Source organism: Octopus bimaculoides, chromosome 3, assembly GCF_046866305.1.
Source record: "Octopus bimaculoides isolate indiv1 chromosome 3, ASM4686630v1, whole genome shotgun sequence".
NCBI classification, from domain to species: Eukaryota; Metazoa; Mollusca; class Cephalopoda; order Octopoda; family Octopodidae; genus Octopus; species Octopus bimaculoides.
The window spans coordinates 33,413,040-33,432,850 of NC_142930.1; the positions used below are offsets into that span (position 1 = coordinate 33,413,040).

General features: G+C 37.2%; 1 protein-coding gene across 1 annotated transcript in view; it reads right to left on the reverse strand.

Moving 5' to 3' along the window:
- Positions 1 to 19,811, reverse strand: part of LOC106871998 (ganglioside-induced differentiation-associated protein 2) — a 48,431-nt gene that overhangs the window by 13,415 nt on the left and 15,205 nt on the right. The window contains exons 4-7 of the mRNA XM_089348780.1: positions 17,790 to 17,878; positions 16,284 to 16,363; positions 13,850 to 14,012; positions 10,814 to 10,994 (exon numbers count right to left, since the gene is read on the reverse strand). Coding sequence (XP_089204906.1) covers positions 10,814 to 10,994; positions 13,850 to 14,012; positions 16,284 to 16,363; positions 17,790 to 17,878 — 513 coding nt within the window. The remainder of the gene's footprint in view (positions 1 to 10,813; positions 10,995 to 13,849; positions 14,013 to 16,283; positions 16,364 to 17,789; positions 17,879 to 19,811) is intronic.

The window sequence follows — 19,811 nt, forward strand, 5'->3', positions numbered from 1 at the left end:
GAATTCTGGGTGATTAGAATATAACGTAGCATGAATTTAGGAAGCTTAGAAAATGAATAAGCATGAATTTAAGACAACAACTGAATTCAATTGAATTTCATGGAGAGAAACAAGAAAGCGCAAGGTATTGAGATGTTTGAGGCCGTAAATAAATAAAAATCTCTATCTTATCTGCATCTTGGGTATTTCGTCGTAGTACGTCAGCTAGATAATTTAGAATGGGTTTCTCATTTATATATAGCCAGAACCTGAAGACCTTAAAGGAAAAACTACGAAGGGGGAGAGAGAGGATGGAGGGGTAGACAGAGGCATGGCGGGAGAAAAGATCATCATCATCATCATCATATATATATATAAAGAGAGAGAGAGAGAGAGAGGGAGAGGGGGGACCAGTCAAGCAGCACATCACGCTGTAATTCTTGGGCTGAGAAATCAACACTTAAAAGCCATAATTTTAAGGAGCGATAAGAATTTTTGAATAAAGGAAAATGGGTAGTGGTGGTGGGTAGGTACCGCCAGCGAGTAGAGAGGGCTCTTAATTGTAGATTTTAAATATTTGAGAGACAACAATGCATAAATCGTAATTTTTTTAAAAGAGCAATGAATTCTGGGTGATTAGAATATAACGTAGCATGAATTTAGGAAGCTTAGAAAATGAATAAGCATGAATTTAAGACAACAACTGAATTCAATTGAATTTCATGGAGAGAAACAAGAAAGCGCAAGGTATTGAGATGTTTGAGGCCGTAAATAAATAAAAATCTCTATCTTATCTGCATCTTGGGTATTTCGTCGTAGTACGTCAGCTAGATAATTTAGAATGGGTTTCTCATTTATATATAGCCAGAACCTGAAGACCTTAAAGGAAAAACTACGAAGGGGGAGAGAGAGGATGGAGGGGTAGACAGAGGCATGGCGGGAGAAAAGATCATCATCATCATCATCATATATATATATAAAGAGAGAGAGAGAGAGAGAGAGGGAGAGGGGGGACCAGTCAAGCAGCACATCACGCTGTAATTCTTGGGCTGAGAAATCAACACTTAAAAGCCATAATTTTAAGGAGCGATAAGAATTTTTGAATAAAGGAAAATGGGTAGTGGTGGTGGGTAGGTACCGCCAGCGAGTAGAGAGGGCTCTTAATTGTAGATTTTAAATATTTGAGAGACAACAATGCATAAATCGTAATTTTTTTAAAAGAGCAATGAATTCTGGGTGATTAGAATATAACGTAGCATGAATTTAGGAAGCTTAGAAAATGAATAAGCATGAATTTAAGACAACAACTGAATTCAATTGAATTTCATGGAGAGAAACAAGAAAGCGCAAGGTATTGAGATGTTTGAGGCCGTAAATAAATAAAAATCTCTATCTTATCTGCATCTTGGGTATTTCGTCGTAGTACGTCAGCTAGATAATTTAGAATGGGTTTCTCATTTATATATAGCCAGAACCTGAAGACCTTAAAGGAAAAACTACGAAGGGGGAGAGAGAGGATGGAGGGGTAGACAGAGGCATGGCGGGAGAAAAGATCATCATCATCATCATCATATATATATATAAAGAGAGAGAGAGAGAGAGAGGGAGAGGGGGGACCAGTCAAGCAGCACATCACGCTGTAATTCTTGGGCTGAGAAATCAACACTTAAAAGCCATAATTTTAAGGAGCGATAAGAATTTTTGAATAAAGGAAAATGGGTAGTGGTGGTGGGTAGGTACCGCCAGCGAGTAGAGAGGGCTCTTAATTGTAGATTTTAAATATTTGAGAGACAACAATGCATAAATCGTAATTTTTTTAAAAGAGCAATGAATTCTGGGTGATTAGAATATAACGTAGCATGAATTTAGGAAGCTTAGAAAATGAATAAGCATGAATTTAAGACAACAACTGAATTCAATTGAATTTCATGGAGAGAAACAAGAAAGCGCAAGGTATTGAGATGTTTGAGGCCGTAAATAAATAAAAATCTCTATCTTATCTGCATCTTGGGTATTTCGTCGTAGTACGTCAGCTAGATAATTTAGAATGGGTTTCTCATTTATATATAGCCAGAACCTGAAGACCTTAAAGGAAAAACTACGAAGGGGGAGAGAGAGGATGGAGGGGTAGACAGAGGCATGGCGGGAGAAAAGATCATCATCATCATCATCATATATATATATAAAGAGAGAGAGAGAGAGAGAGAGGGAGAGGGGGGACCAGTCAAGCAGCACATCACGCTGTAATTCTTGGGCTGAGAAATCAACACTTAAAAGCCATAATTTTAAGGAGCGATAAGAATTTTTGAATAAAGGAAAATGGGTAGTGGTGGTGGGTAGGTACCGCCAGCGAGTAGAGAGGGCTCTTAATTGTAGATTTTAAATATTTGAGAGACAACAATGCATAAATCGTAATTTTTTTAAAAGAGCAATGAATTCTGGGTGATTAGAATATAACGTAGCATGAATTTAGGAAGCTTAGAAAATGAATAAGCATGAATTTAAGACAACAACTGAATTCAATTGAATTTCATGGAGAGAAACAAGAAAGCGCAAGGTATTGAGATGTTTGAGGCCGTAAATAAATAAAAATCTCTATCTTATCTGCATCTTGGGTATTTCGTCGTAGTACGTCAGCTAGATAATTTAGAATGGGTTTCTCATTTATATATAGCCAGAACCTGAAGACCTTAAAGGAAAAACTACGAAGGGGGAGAGAGAGGATGGAGGGGTAGACAGAGGCATGGCGGGAGAAAAGATCATCATCATCATCATCATATATATATATAAAGAGAGAGAGAGAGAGAGAGAGGGAGAGGGGGGACCAGTCAAGCAGCACATCACGCTGTAATTCTTGGGCTGAGAAATCAACACTTAAAAGCCATAATTTTAAGGAGCGATAAGAATTTTTGAATAAAGGAAAATGGGTAGTGGTGGTGGGTAGGTACCGCCAGCGAGTAGAGAGGGCTCTTAATTGTAGATTTTAAATATTTGAGAGACAACAATGCATAAATCGTAATTTTTTTAAAAGAGCAATGAATTCTGGGTGATTAGAATATAACGTAGCATGAATTTAGGAAGCTTAGAAAATGAATAAGCATGAATTTAAGACAACAACTGAATTCAATTGAATTTCATGGAGAGAAACAAGAAAGCGCAAGGTATTGAGATGTTTGAGGCCGTAAATAAATAAAAATCTCTATCTTATCTGCATCTTGGGTATTTCGTCGTAGTACGTCAGCTAGATAATTTAGAATGGGTTTCTCATTTATATATAGCCAGAACCTGAAGACCTTAAAGGAAAAACTACGAAGGGGGAGAGAGAGGATGGAGGGGTAGACAGAGGCATGGCGGGAGAAAAGATCATCATCATCATCATCATATATATATATAAAGAGAGAGAGAGAGAGAGAGAGGGAGAGGGGGGACCAGTCAAGCAGCACATCACGCTGTAATTCTTGGGCTGAGAAATCAACACTTAAAAGCCATAATTTTAAGGAGCGATAAGAATTTTTGAATAAAGGAAAATGGGTAGTGGTGGTGGGTAGGTACCGCCAGCGAGTAGAGAGGGCTCTTAATTGTAGATTTTAAATATTTGAGAGACAACAATGCATAAATCGTAATTTTTTTAAAAGAGCAATGAATTCTGGGTGATTAGAATATAACGTAGCATGAATTTAGGAAGCTTAGAAAATGAATAAGCATGAATTTAAGACAACAACTGAATTCAATTGAATTTCATGGAGAGAAACAAGAAAGCGCAAGGTATTGAGATGTTTGAGGCCGTAAATAAATAAAAATCTCTATCTTATCTGCATCTTGGGTATTTCGTCGTAGTACGTCAGCTAGATAATTTAGAATGGGTTTCTCATTTATATATAGCCAGAACCTGAAGACCTTAAAGGAAAAACTACGAAGGGGGAGAGAGAGGATGGAGGGGTAGACAGAGGCATGGCGGGAGAAAAGATCATCATCATCATCATCATATATATATATAAAGAGAGAGAGAGAGAGAGAGAGGGAGAGGGGGGACCAGTCAAGCAGCACATCACGCTGTAATTCTTGGGCTGAGAAATCAACACTTAAAAGCCATAATTTTAAGGAGCGATAAGAATTTTTGAATAAAGGAAAATGGGTAGTGGTGGTGGGTAGGTACCGCCAGCGAGTAGAGAGGGCTCTTAATTGTAGATTTTAAATATTTGAGAGACAACAATGCATAAATCGTAATTTTTTTAAAAGAGCAATGAATTCTGGGTGATTAGAATATAACGTAGCATGAATTTAGGAAGCTTAGAAAATGAATAAGCATGAATTTAAGACAACAACTGAATTCAATTGAATTTCATGGAGAGAAACAAGAAAGCGCAAGGTATTGAGATGTTTGAGGCCGTAAATAAATAAAAATCTCTATCTTATCTGCATCTTGGGTATTTCGTCGTAGTACGTCAGCTAGATAATTTAGAATGGGTTTCTCATTTATATATAGCCAGAACCTGAAGACCTTAAAGGAAAAACTACGAAGGGGGAGAGAGAGGATGGAGGGGTAGACAGAGGCATGGCGGGAGAAAAGATCATCATCATCATCATCATATATATATATAAAGAGAGAGAGAGAGAGAGAGAGGGAGAGGGGGGACCAGTCAAGCAGCACATCACGCTGTAATTCTTGGGCTGAGAAATCAACACTTAAAAGCCATAATTTTAAGGAGCGATAAGAATTTTTGAATAAAGGAAAATGGGTAGTGGTGGTGGGTAGGTACCGCCAGCGAGTAGAGAGGGCTCTTAATTGTAGATTTTAAATATTTGAGAGACAACAATGCATAAATCGTAATTTTTTTAAAAGAGCAATGAATTCTGGGTGATTAGAATATAACGTAGCATGAATTTAGGAAGCTTAGAAAATGAATAAGCATGAATTTAAGACAACAACTGAATTCAATTGAATTTCATGGAGAGAAACAAGAAAGCGCAAGGTATTGAGATGTTTGAGGCCGTAAATAAATAAAAATCTCTATCTTATCTGCATCTTGGGTATTTCGTCGTAGTACGTCAGCTAGATAATTTAGAATGGGTTTCTCATTTATATATAGCCAGAACCTGAAGACCTTAAAGGAAAAACTACGAAGGGGGAGAGAGAGGATGGAGGGGTAGACAGAGGCATGGCGGGAGAAAAGATCATCATCATCATCATCATATATATATATAAAGAGAGAGAGAGAGAGAGAGAGGGAGAGGGGGGACCAGTCAAGCAGCACATCACGCTGTAATTCTTGGGCTGAGAAATCAACACTTAAAAGCCATAATTTTAAGGAGCGATAAGAATTTTTGAATAAAGGAAAATGGGTAGTGGTGGTGGGTAGGTACCGCCAGCGAGTAGAGAGGGCTCTTAATTGTAGATTTTAAATATTTGAGAGACAACAATGCATAAATCGTAATTTTTTTAAAAGAGCAATGAATTCTGGGTGATTAGAATATAACGTAGCATGAATTTAGGAAGCTTAGAAAATGAATAAGCATGAATTTAAGACAACAACTGAATTCAATTGAATTTCATGGAGAGAAACAAGAAAGCGCAAGGTATTGAGATGTTTGAGGCCGTAAATAAATAAAAATCTCTATCTTATCTGCATCTTGGGTATTTCGTCGTAGTACGTCAGCTAGATAATTTAGAATGGGTTTCTCATTTATATATAGCCAGAACCTGAAGACCTTAAAGGAAAAACTACGAAGGGGGAGAGAGAGGATGGAGGGGTAGACAGAGGCATGGCGGGAGAAAAGATCATCATCATCATCATCATATATATATATAAAGAGAGAGAGAGAGAGAGAGAGGGAGAGGGGGGACCAGTCAAGCAGCACATCACGCTGTAATTCTTGGGCTGAGAAATCAACACTTAAAAGCCATAATTTTAAGGAGCGATAAGAATTTTTGAATAAAGGAAAATGGGTAGTGGTGGTGGGTAGGTACCGCCAGCGAGTAGAGAGGGCTCTTAATTGTAGATTTTAAATATTTGAGAGACAACAATGCATAAATCGTAATTTTTTTAAAAGAGCAATGAATTCTGGGTGATTAGAATATAACGTAGCATGAATTTAGGAAGCTTAGAAAATGAATAAGCATGAATTTAAGACAACAACTGAATTCAATTGAATTTCATGGAGAGAAACAAGAAAGCGCAAGGTATTGAGATGTTTGAGGCCGTAAATAAATAAAAATCTCTATCTTATCTGCATCTTGGGTATTTCGTCGTAGTACGTCAGCTAGATAATTTAGAATGGGTTTCTCATTTATATATAGCCAGAACCTGAAGACCTTAAAGGAAAAACTACGAAGGGGGAGAGAGAGGATGGAGGGGTAGACAGAGGCATGGCGGGAGAAAAGATCATCATCATCATCATCATATATATATATAAAGAGAGAGAGAGAGAGAGAGGGAGAGGGGGGACCAGTCAAGCAGCACATCACGCTGTAATTCTTGGGCTGAGAAATCAACACTTAAAAGCCATAATTTTAAGGAGCGATAAGAATTTTTGAATAAAGGAAAATGGGTAGTGGTGGTGGGTAGGTACCGCCAGCGAGTAGAGAGGGCTCTTAATTGTAGATTTTAAATATTTGAGAGACAACAATGCATAAATCGTAATTTTTTTAAAAGAGCAATGAATTCTGGGTGATTAGAATATAACGTAGCATGAATTTAGGAAGCTTAGAAAATGAATAAGCATGAATTTAAGACAACAACTGAATTCAATTGAATTTCATGGAGAGAAACAAGAAAGCGCAAGGTATTGAGATGTTTGAGGCCGTAAATAAATAAAAATCTCTATCTTATCTGCATCTTGGGTATTTCGTCGTAGTACGTCAGCTAGATAATTTAGAATGGGTTTCTCATTTATATATAGCCAGAACCTGAAGACCTTAAAGGAAAAACTACGAAGGGGGAGAGAGAGGATGGAGGGGTAGACAGAGGCATGGCGGGAGAAAAGATCATCATCATCATCATCATATATATATATAAAGAGAGAGAGAGAGAGAGAGAGGGAGAGGGGGGACCAGTCAAGCAGCACATCACGCTGTAATTCTTGGGCTGAGAAATCAACACTTAAAAGCCATAATTTTAAGGAGCGATAAGAATTTTTGAATAAAGGAAAATGGGTAGTGGTGGTGGGTAGGTACCGCCAGCGAGTAGAGAGGGCTCTTAATTGTAGATTTTAAATATTTGAGAGACAACAATGCATAAATCGTAATTTTTTTAAAAGAGCAATGAATTCTGGGTGATTAGAATATAACGTAGCATGAATTTAGGAAGCTTAGAAAATGAATAAGCATGAATTTAAGACAACAACTGAATTCAATTGAATTTCATGGAGAGAAACAAGAAAGCGCAAGGTATTGAGATGTTTGAGGCCGTAAATAAATAAAAATCTCTATCTTATCTGCATCTTGGGTATTTCGTCGTAGTACGTCAGCTAGATAATTTAGAATGGGTTTCTCATTTATATATAGCCAGAACCTGAAGACCTTAAAGGAAAAACTACGAAGGGGGAGAGAGAGGATGGAGGGGTAGACAGAGGCATGGCGGGAGAAAAGATCATCATCATCATCATCATATATATATATAAAGAGAGAGAGAGAGAGAGAGGGAGAGGGGGGACCAGTCAAGCAGCACATCACGCTGTAATTCTTGGGCTGAGAAATCAACACTTAAAAGCCATAATTTTAAGGAGCGATAAGAATTTTTGAATAACGGAAAATGGGTAGTGGTGGTGGGTAGGTACCGCCAGCGAGTAGAGAGGGCTCTTAATTGTAGATTTTAAATATTTGAGAGACAACAATGCATAAATCGTAATTTTTTTAAAAGAGCAATGAATTCTGGGTGATTAGAATATAACGTAGCATGAATTTAGGAAGCTTAGAAAATGAATAAGCATGAATTTAAGACAACAACTGAATTCAATTGAATTTCATGGAGAGAAACAAGAAAGCGCAAGGTATTGAGATGTTTGAGGCCGTAAATAAATAAAAATCTCTATCTTATCTGCATCTTGGGTATTTCGTCGTAGTACGTCAGCTAGATACTGGATGGAATAATATAAGAAAATATCAAGAATGAATTACTGTGCAAATTTAGCTTCTGTTTCATTGAAATAATGTCTTTGTTCCCTTCAAACATGCAAAAGGAGCATTTGTAAAGTGCCATTCAATGAACGGGATCATTAAGCTTACAGAATGAGTTGATTGACTTATTTATATTAACTTAGGTAGGTTTTGGCCATTATTGTCCCAGACCATGTCTAACAGTACCGCTGTCCCAATACCAATATCTTATAAAATATAGGGTGTTGGGAGAAAAAGCCATTGCGTGAAAAAGTGCCACACCCTAACAGTTGAGGGAACCCGTGGAAGAGGTAGGCCCAGGAAGACCTGGGCTGAGGTGGTGAGGCAAGACCTTCGTACATTGGGCCTCACCGAGGCGATGACTACGGACCGAGACCTTTGGAAATGGGCTGTGCGTGAGAAGACCCGGCAAGCCAAGTAAGATCGTTGCCAGTGCCCCTGGACTGGTTCTTGTGCGGGTGGCACATGAGATGCACCATTTTGAGCGTGGCCGTTGCCAGTACCGCCTGACTGGCTCCTGTAGGATTTTCGAGCGAGATCGTTGCCAGTGCCCCTGGACTGGCTTGTGCGGGTGGCACATAAAAGACACCATTTCGAGCGTGGCCGTTTTCGTGCGGGTGACACGTAAAAGCACCCACTACACTCTCTGAGTGGTTGGCGTTAGGAAGGGCATCCAGCTGTAGAAACTCTGCCAAATCAGACTGGAGCCTGGTGTTGCCATCCGGTTTCACCAGTCCTCAGTCAAATCGTCCAACCCATGCTAGCATGGAAAGCGGACGTTAAACGATGATGATGATGATGATGATGATGGGGAAAATCCTTCTTAGAAGTTTCTATTTCTTTTTCACAATCACAACATATTGCCCTTTTATATTTCCTAATAATATAAAGCATGAGCATCTCAACTTGTTTTAGAAAGCCTGTGTAGAGTTGCTTGAGCTGTTATTTCTAACAGCTAAATTTCATCTTAAAACACACCTTACCATCCTTTTGATATGAAAACTAAACAAGAACAAGGGAGGTAATTCTATCAAATTTCAACTGAAATTAGTAAAAAAATACATTTTATCTGATAGATAAAATTAGTCATCTTAGTCTAATTCCAAAACAAAAAGTTAAGATTCAGTGCAAACCTAAAATTTTCTTTTAAATGTTTTGCAAACAATTTTATAACTTGTAAGAAAAGTTTCATCTAAATATACATGTAAAGGTTGTTTTTTGTCTTTCAACTTCCTGAGACTGATAAAATTACTGTAACACTGATCAGTTGGATATCATCATTCACTTTTCCATACTTGTATGGGTTAGATGGAGTTTATTGATGCAGATTTTTCTATAACCAGATGCCTGTCCTGTCACCAAGCCTCATCTGTTTGCATGCAAGGTAATATTTCCACATGACCAGACATGTTTTCACAGAACATTGGAAATGAATGCTACTGCTTGTATGACAGTAACACTTATTTACAACTATCATGCAATGTGTATATCTACATACATACAACAGACTTCTATCAGCTTTCGTCAACCAAATCCACTAACAATGCTCTAGTTGGCCTGGGGCTATAGTAGAAGACACTTGTGCAAGGTGCCACATGCTGGGACCAAACCTGAAACCATGTTGAAAAGCAAATTTCTTAGCCATACAGCCATGCCTGCATCAACTTTCTGAAAATTCGTATAACTGCATACTGTTGCAGCGAAATACTTTTTCTACACTCACTTATTCAACTATGATGTAGATGTAGAATTTGTCAGCAGTGAGACTGACTACTGAAAATTTTTCTCTCCACCCCCATCGCCACTAGTGTTGGCTTGAGCACAGTCAAAATGAATTTTCTTTTAAGTTCATAACAGGACCCATTTTTATCTTTCTGAGAGGACTTAGCTTGCTTGGCAAGTTCAGTTGTAATACACAGCACCTTCAACAAGTGTCTTCTACTAAAGCTCCAGGCCCTGTGAGTGAATTTGGTAAACAGAAACTGTGTGGAATCTTGTCATATATATCATCATTATTGCTTACTGCTTGCTTTCTAAGCTGACATGGGTTGAACGCTTTGACAGGAACTGGCAAACTACAGGACTGTGCAAAGCTTTACTGTCTACTTTGGCATAGTTTCTACAGCTGGATGCCCTTCCTAATGCCAACCACTTTACAGAGTGTATTAGGTGCTTTTTATGTGGTACCAGCACAACTGAGGTCACCAGATCCCTTGCAAGACAAGACCTCCCCAACTGAGTGGAGAGAGTAGTAGTAATGAGTGAAGTGGCTTTGTGCCAGATGAGAGATTAGAGTATGATAGAGAGATAGAAATTGATGCCTTGCAGTAGAGGAGATGTATGGCTACTCCAGTTAGAAAAGGGAGAGAGAGAGAGAGAGAGAGAGATGGTGAAGATGTGTCAGAGCATACCCTCAAGTTACAGGAGGCAGTATACAGGTGAAATGGTACAGATGATGTGTTAAAAGTTAGTGGGCAGGTAACTTTGCAAGAGTGCTCAAGGGTAGAGTGGGAGATGGAGGAGAGAGGAATGCAGTGAGTAAACATGGGTGGAAAGAAAGCGCTGGGGTTGATTTGTTTGACTAAAACCCTTCAAGGGAGTGTCCCAGCATGATCACAGTCCAATGATTGAAACAAATAAAAGATAAAAAGACAATTTCTAGAAGAAAAACAAAATGTCAAAAGGCAAACGACAAAAGAAAAAATAGTTCAAACGCACTGTCTGACTTTCTCCTTTTCTCTTTGTTCTACAGAAGGTTTGCACTGCAGTGAGGTCAGTCGTTCTTTATCTTTATCCTCCTTCATTTGTGCAAAAGGATGTCGTCCAACTTCAGGGCCATCAGGTGATCGAAATTCTTGATTAAGATCTATAGTTTCATCAAACTCTTTACCTTGTGTTTCTGGAAATGGAGAAATGGTTTTGAGTCTCAAAGTAGTTAAAGTAATAAAAATCAAAAAATTGGAAATTCATTTTCATTGCTTAACTTTCTTATCATAGAAAGGAAAGTCACATTATGGAGTTAAATCAACTAGAAAAGACAGTGATGATGTTTTACAATGTTACCTGCAACAACTTATATTATCAATTTGTGGTACTTCTTTAAAGAATCTGTAGAAGTCAAGCCAAAAATGGAACCCAATAGGTGGTTGCTTGACTTGCTAAAAAAAATAACCAAGTATTTCTAAAATTATATCTTCAAGAAAAAAAAAAAGGAAACATTAAATAAAGCAAGTAACTGTCTCTAAAAATAAGTTGGAATGGTCGTGGTTGGAATACCTTTGATCATAGGTTTGCTTGATCAGGGATGACTTGATCAGAGATGATTATTAATAGGTTTGTACAAACCTATTAATAGTCAGTGTTATACATTATGTGAAGGCATGTGGCTAGTGGTTAGGATGTTGCATTCACAATTGCTTGATCAAGGGTTCGATTCCGAGACTGGGCAGCATATTGTGTTCTTGAGCAAAACACTTCATATCATGTTGCTCCACTCCCCACTTTGACCAAGAGAGAATGTTGGGTTGCTCAGCTAGCCAGTGGGGTGGTATCATTTGAAGGCTAAAATGATGCAAAGTGATGTATAATAATCTAGACAGTCACATGATCATGGCCAGCTTGTGATAGTGCTAGGCACTGTCTCTGGTCGTCCAGGATAACACACTATCTCTATTGAAAAATACTGACTTAGGATGATTATGTTCATCAAAACTGAAATTATTAACCATACAGAAAAAATTCATACAACTCAAAATCAAACTTTAATCAAGATATTAGTAGAATATTTCTTTGAGAATATATTTTCGTTTTCACTCAGATTCATTGTAGTTTTAAAACTGAGATTACAGCTATTAGAAAATGCTAATGTAACACATTCAATTTTAGAATGAGGACTATCCTCCCCTCCACATGGTCATCACCATCATCATCCCATCTTTCATTTTAGCAAACATAAAATAGGTCCAAATAATATTGCCCACTATTTCAGTCTTTTGTCATTTCTTCTGCGAGTTAAAGGTTTCCAAGATTGAATATTACAATTTCTTTCATCATCATCTTATTTTTCCTAAGTACCCATGACTTTTGTAGGCTCCCTTGAGACTGGCAAGACTGCTGAGGATGTCTAGTCTGAATACCTGTAGGCTATGGCTTGCACATAAAATAAGGATTGGTTAGGTAATTCCAGAGGCTGCTACTATATGAAGGAATAATTGGGTGTTTGGCATGCAATCTGGAAATGAGACACAGCAGAAGCTGGTAGCAATAGTCCTTTGGGGGTTGATATTTTTTTTTTTTTTTTTTTTGCAGTCAGTCATCTAACTGTCACTCAGTTATCAATCTACACTGTTTGAGTGTATAGCAATATATGTGAGCAGTACTTCAATGCAGTTTTTATTTTAGCTTTGTGCAGGATCACCACAAGATCAGAATTGAAGAACTTTTTCTTTTTTTTTTTTTTACCTGAAAATGAAGTCTAACCTTTAGGAGGTAGATTGGCAATATTATAAATGTAAATTACCATGAGAGATCGTCAGATATTGCAAGACCTAACATCTGGAGGCTTTCATTGGTTGTTGATGTGTAAAGAAAGTATGGTATAAGACTGTACTGATACAATTTGAGAGGTGGGAGATGTTTTAGACTGTGTCTTGCAAAAGTTACAGTGAGAGAGACATCGACCAAGGTAGTATGCTTTGCTTGTGCAGGGGTCTTTGGTGTTATGAGCTTTCATTGATGGAGCTCTTACTATAAAACTGGTGAACCTCAGACCAGTTAGGAAACAAAGAAATTTCAAGAGAAAACTGTTAGACAAAAGTGTTCCCCATCTTTAAATCAAATAGCTCATTACTACGGCCTGTTAAATTAATTTCTTACATCAGCAAAGACCATAAACTAAGGGCAAGCATTGTCAATTGAATTGTCTCTTACTGTTACCTATACTTATTTTATTGGTCCTAGAGAAATGAAAGACAAAGTTAGCCATAGCTGGATTTGAACTGAAATCATAATCATAAAGAGACATAAGGCCATTTGGCTTATTACGTTTATCGTTTAGCACTCTAAAGCAAGGTACACAACTCTGACTTTACTGATAATTTCTAATTTCGGTACAACGGATGGGGCGAATCGATTACACTGACCTCGGTACTTGACTGGTACTTTATTTTACTCACTTCAAAAAATTGAAAAGCAAAGTTGACTATAGTGGGATTTGATTTTAGAACACAAAGAGCTAGAGTAAATATAACAAGGTATATTATTCCAAAGTTTTAACAATTTCGCCAGCTTGTCACACTTCAGTATTAATAATTCTGTTCCTACTTCATGATTGTGTGTTTAGAAAAAAAGCATCCACATGCCAAATGTTTGCTATAGTAAAACCCATTCCAACCATGCTAACATGGAAAAAACAACAATAAACAAAAAAAAAAAAACGTGTGGTAGATGTCAGAATCCAGAGATACCTCATGGGAGTTGGTAATGTGCTTTTATATTCTGAATTCAAATCCTGCCCAGATTGACTTAGCTTCCATCCTGTTATAATCGATAAAATAATTACTGATGAAGTATAGAATCAATAAAATCAATACCCTTGAAAGTGATGCCCCAGCATGGGCATGGTTCAATGACTGAAACTGGGAATATATATTAAAAAAACCCACAAAAGAGATTACACTTCTATTTACTAGACAACTAGATACATTTCCACAAGAGCTCAATGAGAGAAGCAACATAGACAAAGAAAGTACTTACTTAAAGCAGCAAATGCTGGCTTGTCTATAATTCGAATTTTCCGCTCAGGTATTACAGGTTCTCCTTCCTCATTTCCAATATTTTCAGGTAAATAATTCTTGGCTTCCATTTCTTCTTTCCAGTTTCGTGGGAAATACAATGGCATGAGTTGCTGGTAAACTTCCTAGAGAAATAAAAGAAAACAAAAAGGTTACAATTTCAAACCTTATTACAGGCATTATGTTTCTAAGAAAGACAAATATAACTCTACTAACTTCAGTTAATCCAGATGAATATGGATAATAATAATTAATTGCTCTAAAATACAATTAATATCTTAATTTTTATCCATTTAGATTCTGGGAAAAGATTACTTTTGCTGTTGTTGCTGTTACTGGTAGTGGCTAGCTCCAGATCAACCCTGATCAAGCAGAGTAATAATCACAAGTATTCCAGCCATAGCCATCTCATCTTTTTAAGGTCTACATTATTCAATGTGTTATTTCCCTATTTAAAGCAGCAAGGTGTGATTTGAGTGAGATTTGGCTGTAATCTCAAGCAGGTCAAACTGTTGGTTGAGTTGAGAGTAAGTTGATATATTTATATCTCTTCACCTCTAAGCAATGAATAATTCAGATTCTATGACCCAGTTCACTTCAATGGCTACCATGAATTGGTACAGCTTCCTGCTGCAAACAGGGAGATCAATTGTATGAGTAATGATCCTGTAATTAACTTGATATGCTGAGTTCAAGTCCTTCTTTGAGCAGGCAATAAGAAACCACCCATGTATTGTACAGATTCTTTGTACAACACTTAATGATACAAAATGGTAGAAATCAACAATAACAAAAGAAAATTATAATTCTTTTCACTATAAACACAAAACCTGAAATTTGTGGGGAAATGGTAGTCAATTACATTAAAACCAATGCTCAACTGGTACTTATTTCATTCACCCTGAAGGGATAAAAGGCAAAATTGACCATAGCAGAATTTGAACTGAAAACTTAAAACTGGAAGAAATGTTGCCAAGCATTTTGTCTGGCATGGTAATGAACCTGCCAGCTGACCACCTTAATAATAATAATAATAATAATAATAATAATAATAATAATAATAATAATAATAATAATTACTGGAATGCGTCAGAGTGAACCAAAAGTTATATTTCTAAGGTATTTTTAAATAGAGAGGCATCTCATCACCAAAGTTATGGTTTATAATGAAGGACTACATTACAACAGAAGCACAGCTGTGAATATATTTAATCGCAAATAGTTAATTGTAAAATCCTATTTACAATTAAAGAAATTTCTGATGAGTACGTTAAAAAAAAACAAAAACAATTTTGCAACAATGGCAAATGACTAAATATACTGAATCTGATGCCAAGATTGTCAAAATAGGAAATATTGCTATATCTATGTGGGCTATAAAAAACTTAAAATTGATAAGCATCTATAGCTTATTGAAATATGCATAGATGAGATTGTAAACTATAACATTTTCAGTCTTATAAATAAAATATGAAGTAACAATAGTCAAAGTTCTTACACTGAATGAAAGCCACTGAATGTAGTGTGGTGTGAAGGTAAAAATTGCTTACAATCAATTGGATTGACTAAGATTGATATTTGTTTCATTAATCCTGATGAATAGAGAAGCTGAGCCCAAGTAAGATCAAAAGAAAATGTTTGCCATAAATGTATTGGATCAGATTGGAGCCTGGTGCTGCCTACAGTCCTCAGTCAAACCGTCTAACTCATGCCAGCATGGAAAGTGGACGTTAAACGATGATGATGAAGATGATGATGTAGAAGCTATAATGCATGCTCTTAGCATTATTAGTATGGTCCCCCTCTAAAAGGGACTCAAGCAGTCTCTCACTTGGGGTGTATTAATGTTAAAGATAAGACTAGATGTGCTTTTAGTATTTTAAACGGAAGTCTTAGAGAATTCAAGAGTTCAAATAATTTGAGCTAAATTGAGAATCACATTTCTTGCCTGTTACTCCTGTTTATTCCTCGATTTAAGATTTCATTTCAGTGGATCTTCTTGAATAACTATTCAGTATGGATGCTCTAGAGGTGCAAACTTATAGTGAAAAGTGCTCCAGCTGTGCCTCTCCAGTCTTGTTTTGAGGTGTAATGAATAGAGGACTATATTATTCAATGTATTTTCCTTTGCAAGATAGTAGAGGGTAACCTAAGAGAGACTTGGTAGCTATTTCTAGCAGGTTCAAACTACACAGAAGCTTCCTTTACTTATGTAGATCTATTTATTACACACTGTCAATAGATTGACACTTTAGTGGATAAAACAATGAGCAATTAATAGCTTAGCTGAATGTTTACTGTCAGAATACATTTAATTTTACCATTTTTGCCCTTGTGACAGGCCAAACACTACACTCTCAATAATAACACAAAAATAAAAACAATAAAGGCCTTACCATCACTTCCTCATCTGCTGAAACAAATATAATTGTTTCAAAGTTACTGCCGAATTTTTCTAAGAATCTACGGACTGTTCCTGGAGAAAGATAAAAGATAAAGAAAAATGAAATGAAGGAAGGTGAGCAGTTGAGTTGGAAATAAGTATAGAAAGTTACATTCCATTGTATTGGTATATAATACAAACACACATCTATGTATGTATGAGGCAACTTACTGAGGGCTGCAGACCAGTTCCGTGGTTTATGCAAGGTTCTAGCCAGAGTGACATGATAGCAGGGTAGTAGTGAAGCAAGAACCAGGAAAAGCAGGATGCAGGTTACAAAGAGAGCAGTAAGAAACAATATCAAATAAGTAGGTGAGAAGGAAAGGGAGAAATAAGAAGATCAGAGAGTGTGATGTTCTGGATTGCAATACAATGTACAAGAAAGAATTGAAACATTGGGGAGAAGTGTCTACAGAATGAAGATGGCACATTTGTCCTTATTGTCACTGAAAAGAAACAGACATGAAAATGCTTTGATTTGAGGTGGAAGTATAGAAGAGATATGACCTACATCAAGTAAGCCGAACAAAGAAATCAGACAATGCAGTTGACAGAGATGTGGTTGAAAACATACATATATGACGACAAGAAAGGCCCTTCCTAAGACCAATCATTTTACAGAATGTATTGGGTGTATTTTACCATGGAACCAAGATTAAAAAAAGTTGTTACGTTCTTGACAAGATTAAAAGGTCTGCTTGACCCTACATTGCCTCTGTATGTTGATTCCATTTGAGGTATCGCAGCCACCAATAAAGTAAATAGAGCAGAGGATGATTGCAAGGAGAAAGAAGTGAGAGTATGGTGAGAAGACAGAGTGATTGGGATGACAGTATGGAAGGAAGAAGGAATAGGAGTGACTGTTCTAGATTTGATGAAGAAGGACAGTAATGAAAGAGAAACAGTGAAGGCAGGGACATAGTAAACAATGATGTAATGAGAGAGAATAATTGCAGAGAGTAGTGTGGAGGGGGGAGAGAGAGAGAGAGGGAGCAAAGGATGAGTAGTTATAAACTAGGGTAATATTAGTTGGTAAGAGAGAGTAAAAGAGAGTGAATGATGAATAGTGAGATGGCATGTTAAGAGATTATCAGATGTCAATAAAGGGGCAATCTGATTATTTATTGATGGACAAAGATTGATATTACAAAGCATAATTTAGTGGCTTAAGGTGCTTGACTATTGATCATAGGTTCATGAGATCAAACTATACTATATATCAAGCTATGTTACTGTAGTGTGTGACCTATTACAAGATACAAAACATAGCTCGTTTCAGCCTGTACAGTTACCAAAATACTCCTTTTTAATTTGTAGTTAGGAAGTTTGCAGTATGAAACAGCTGTAAAAAAATTAACTTATTACACTTATATACAATATTAAAAAATTACATTTAAAAACAGTTATCTGGTCATGGCATGAGAAAATAGAAGTAAAAGGAAAATGCAAGAATACTCACTGATGGCTAAATGTGCACCATCTATAAGGGGATATCCTCGCTGTGATGAGTGGATTGGACAAATACCCACAGACTGGATATTGTGTTCCCTGTAGAACAACATAAGAAATGTAATATAAATTTTCTCCTTCTGTGAGTGTGCGTGTGTACATTATACATACATATATATATATATGCAGAGTCTGATGTTACGTGATATATGCATTTACTATAAGACATTTGTAACATGAGTGAAATGATACCAAATAAACTGGAGTAAAAGGGAATTTTACTCATTATGAGTCAACAACTATGAGCATGCTCCATTGGATGAGCAGTGCAGGTGTGCCTCAGTGTCACAGCGTAGATGTGCTGAGAGAGGGACTGGACATAGGAGGAGTTGGATGTGGTATTCAGGAGGGAAGACTGTGCCAATACAGATGTATGGTGTATATGATGACAGCTGTATAAAGTGCCGATCACTAAACATGGCTGGAGCTTGTGGATGAGGAAGTTCCAGAAAGACATGAAATGATAAAGGTAGCTCTCAGGACCCTGAGCCTCACTGAGGAAATGACCAGGGAACAAGATCTCAGGTGATACAAAGTTCTCATGAAAACTTGCCCACCGGGACTAAATTGACTTCTGGAAGCTCTGCTCCATATCATCATCATCGTTCAATGTCTGCTTTCCATGCTGGAATGGGTTGGATGGTTTGACTGAAAACTGGTAAGCAGGGGGCTGCACTTCCATATAATACAGTATAATGCGTGCACTGCAATCAATTCTCATAGAGCTTAAAGGCATCCTGCATTCATTGCGTATGGATGAGAACCTGCCCACTTTTCCCACCAATCACCTTTCTGTGCCTTCAGCCATAACTCTCTTCTCCTTACCATACTCTATCCTTAACACATCTATTATCCTGCTATCACCCCTCAATGCCCTCACATATCTACTGTAATCCCACTGAGCTACTGCAATATTTCTCAACATCACTTGTTACAATAACCTCTACCTCATCTCCAGCCATCTCTCCTCACACTCTTATGAAAACATCCCTCTTCTATATCCCCTTCCCACTCTATCCAATCTACTACACTTATATTCACCTCTACTGTACCTTGTGAATATGTCCCAACATCACCACAACCAGCTCTCTCTCTTTTTCACTTCTTCAACTGAGGTAGCCAAGTATTTCTTCTACAGTAAGACCTCCATCTTTATCCCTCTTTTATATTTTATCCTCTCATCAACTGGTACAAAGCTACCTCCCTCAATACTATTCCCCCTTCCAGTTGAAGACTCTTTGTTTTGTAATTAACTTGGTGACCTCGCCAATGCTGGAGCCATGTAAAATGTGCTGGTGCTACATGAAAAGCACCCAATGCACTCTGTAAAATGGTTGGTACTAGGAGGGGCATCCAGTCACGCCAAAACAGACAATGAAACCTGTGAAACATGGCAGTTCGCACACATGCATCATACAATCTACCTTTCACTCTGAGCGAGAGGCCCTTTGTCACCGGTAGGGGTAGAAGCTTTATGAACTTTGCCCAGGCTATTCTTATTCTAGTGGTAACACTCTCTGAGCATCCATTCATTTGCTTTAAATAATAACCAAATCTTCCTCAAACCAAATCCTGCAATCTTAAAAAGTAAGGATCTGTTGGGTAACGTTGTCCGAGATACACTAGTTACACAAGTTAAAAAAAAAATGGAAAAGATTATTATAGCTCAGACACTTCATGATGCATGTCATTTTTATATTTAGGGAGTTTGACAATAGGGGGGGAAGGATTAATATTTTTACCACTTTCTTAATGAGGAAGATATGAATAACTATATGAGGATATTGTGGTTAATGTTAATTTTGAATATTTTACAGATTAGCAGTAATGAAAACAGATAGAAACAGTTCCTATGGGTTACAGTTCCTATGGGTTACAGTTCCTATGGGTTACAGTTCCAAGGAGGAAAAGCTGAAGCTAAGTACTTAGTCTTGGATGATAGAAGAGAAAAAAAAGAGCCAGATTTTGTTGT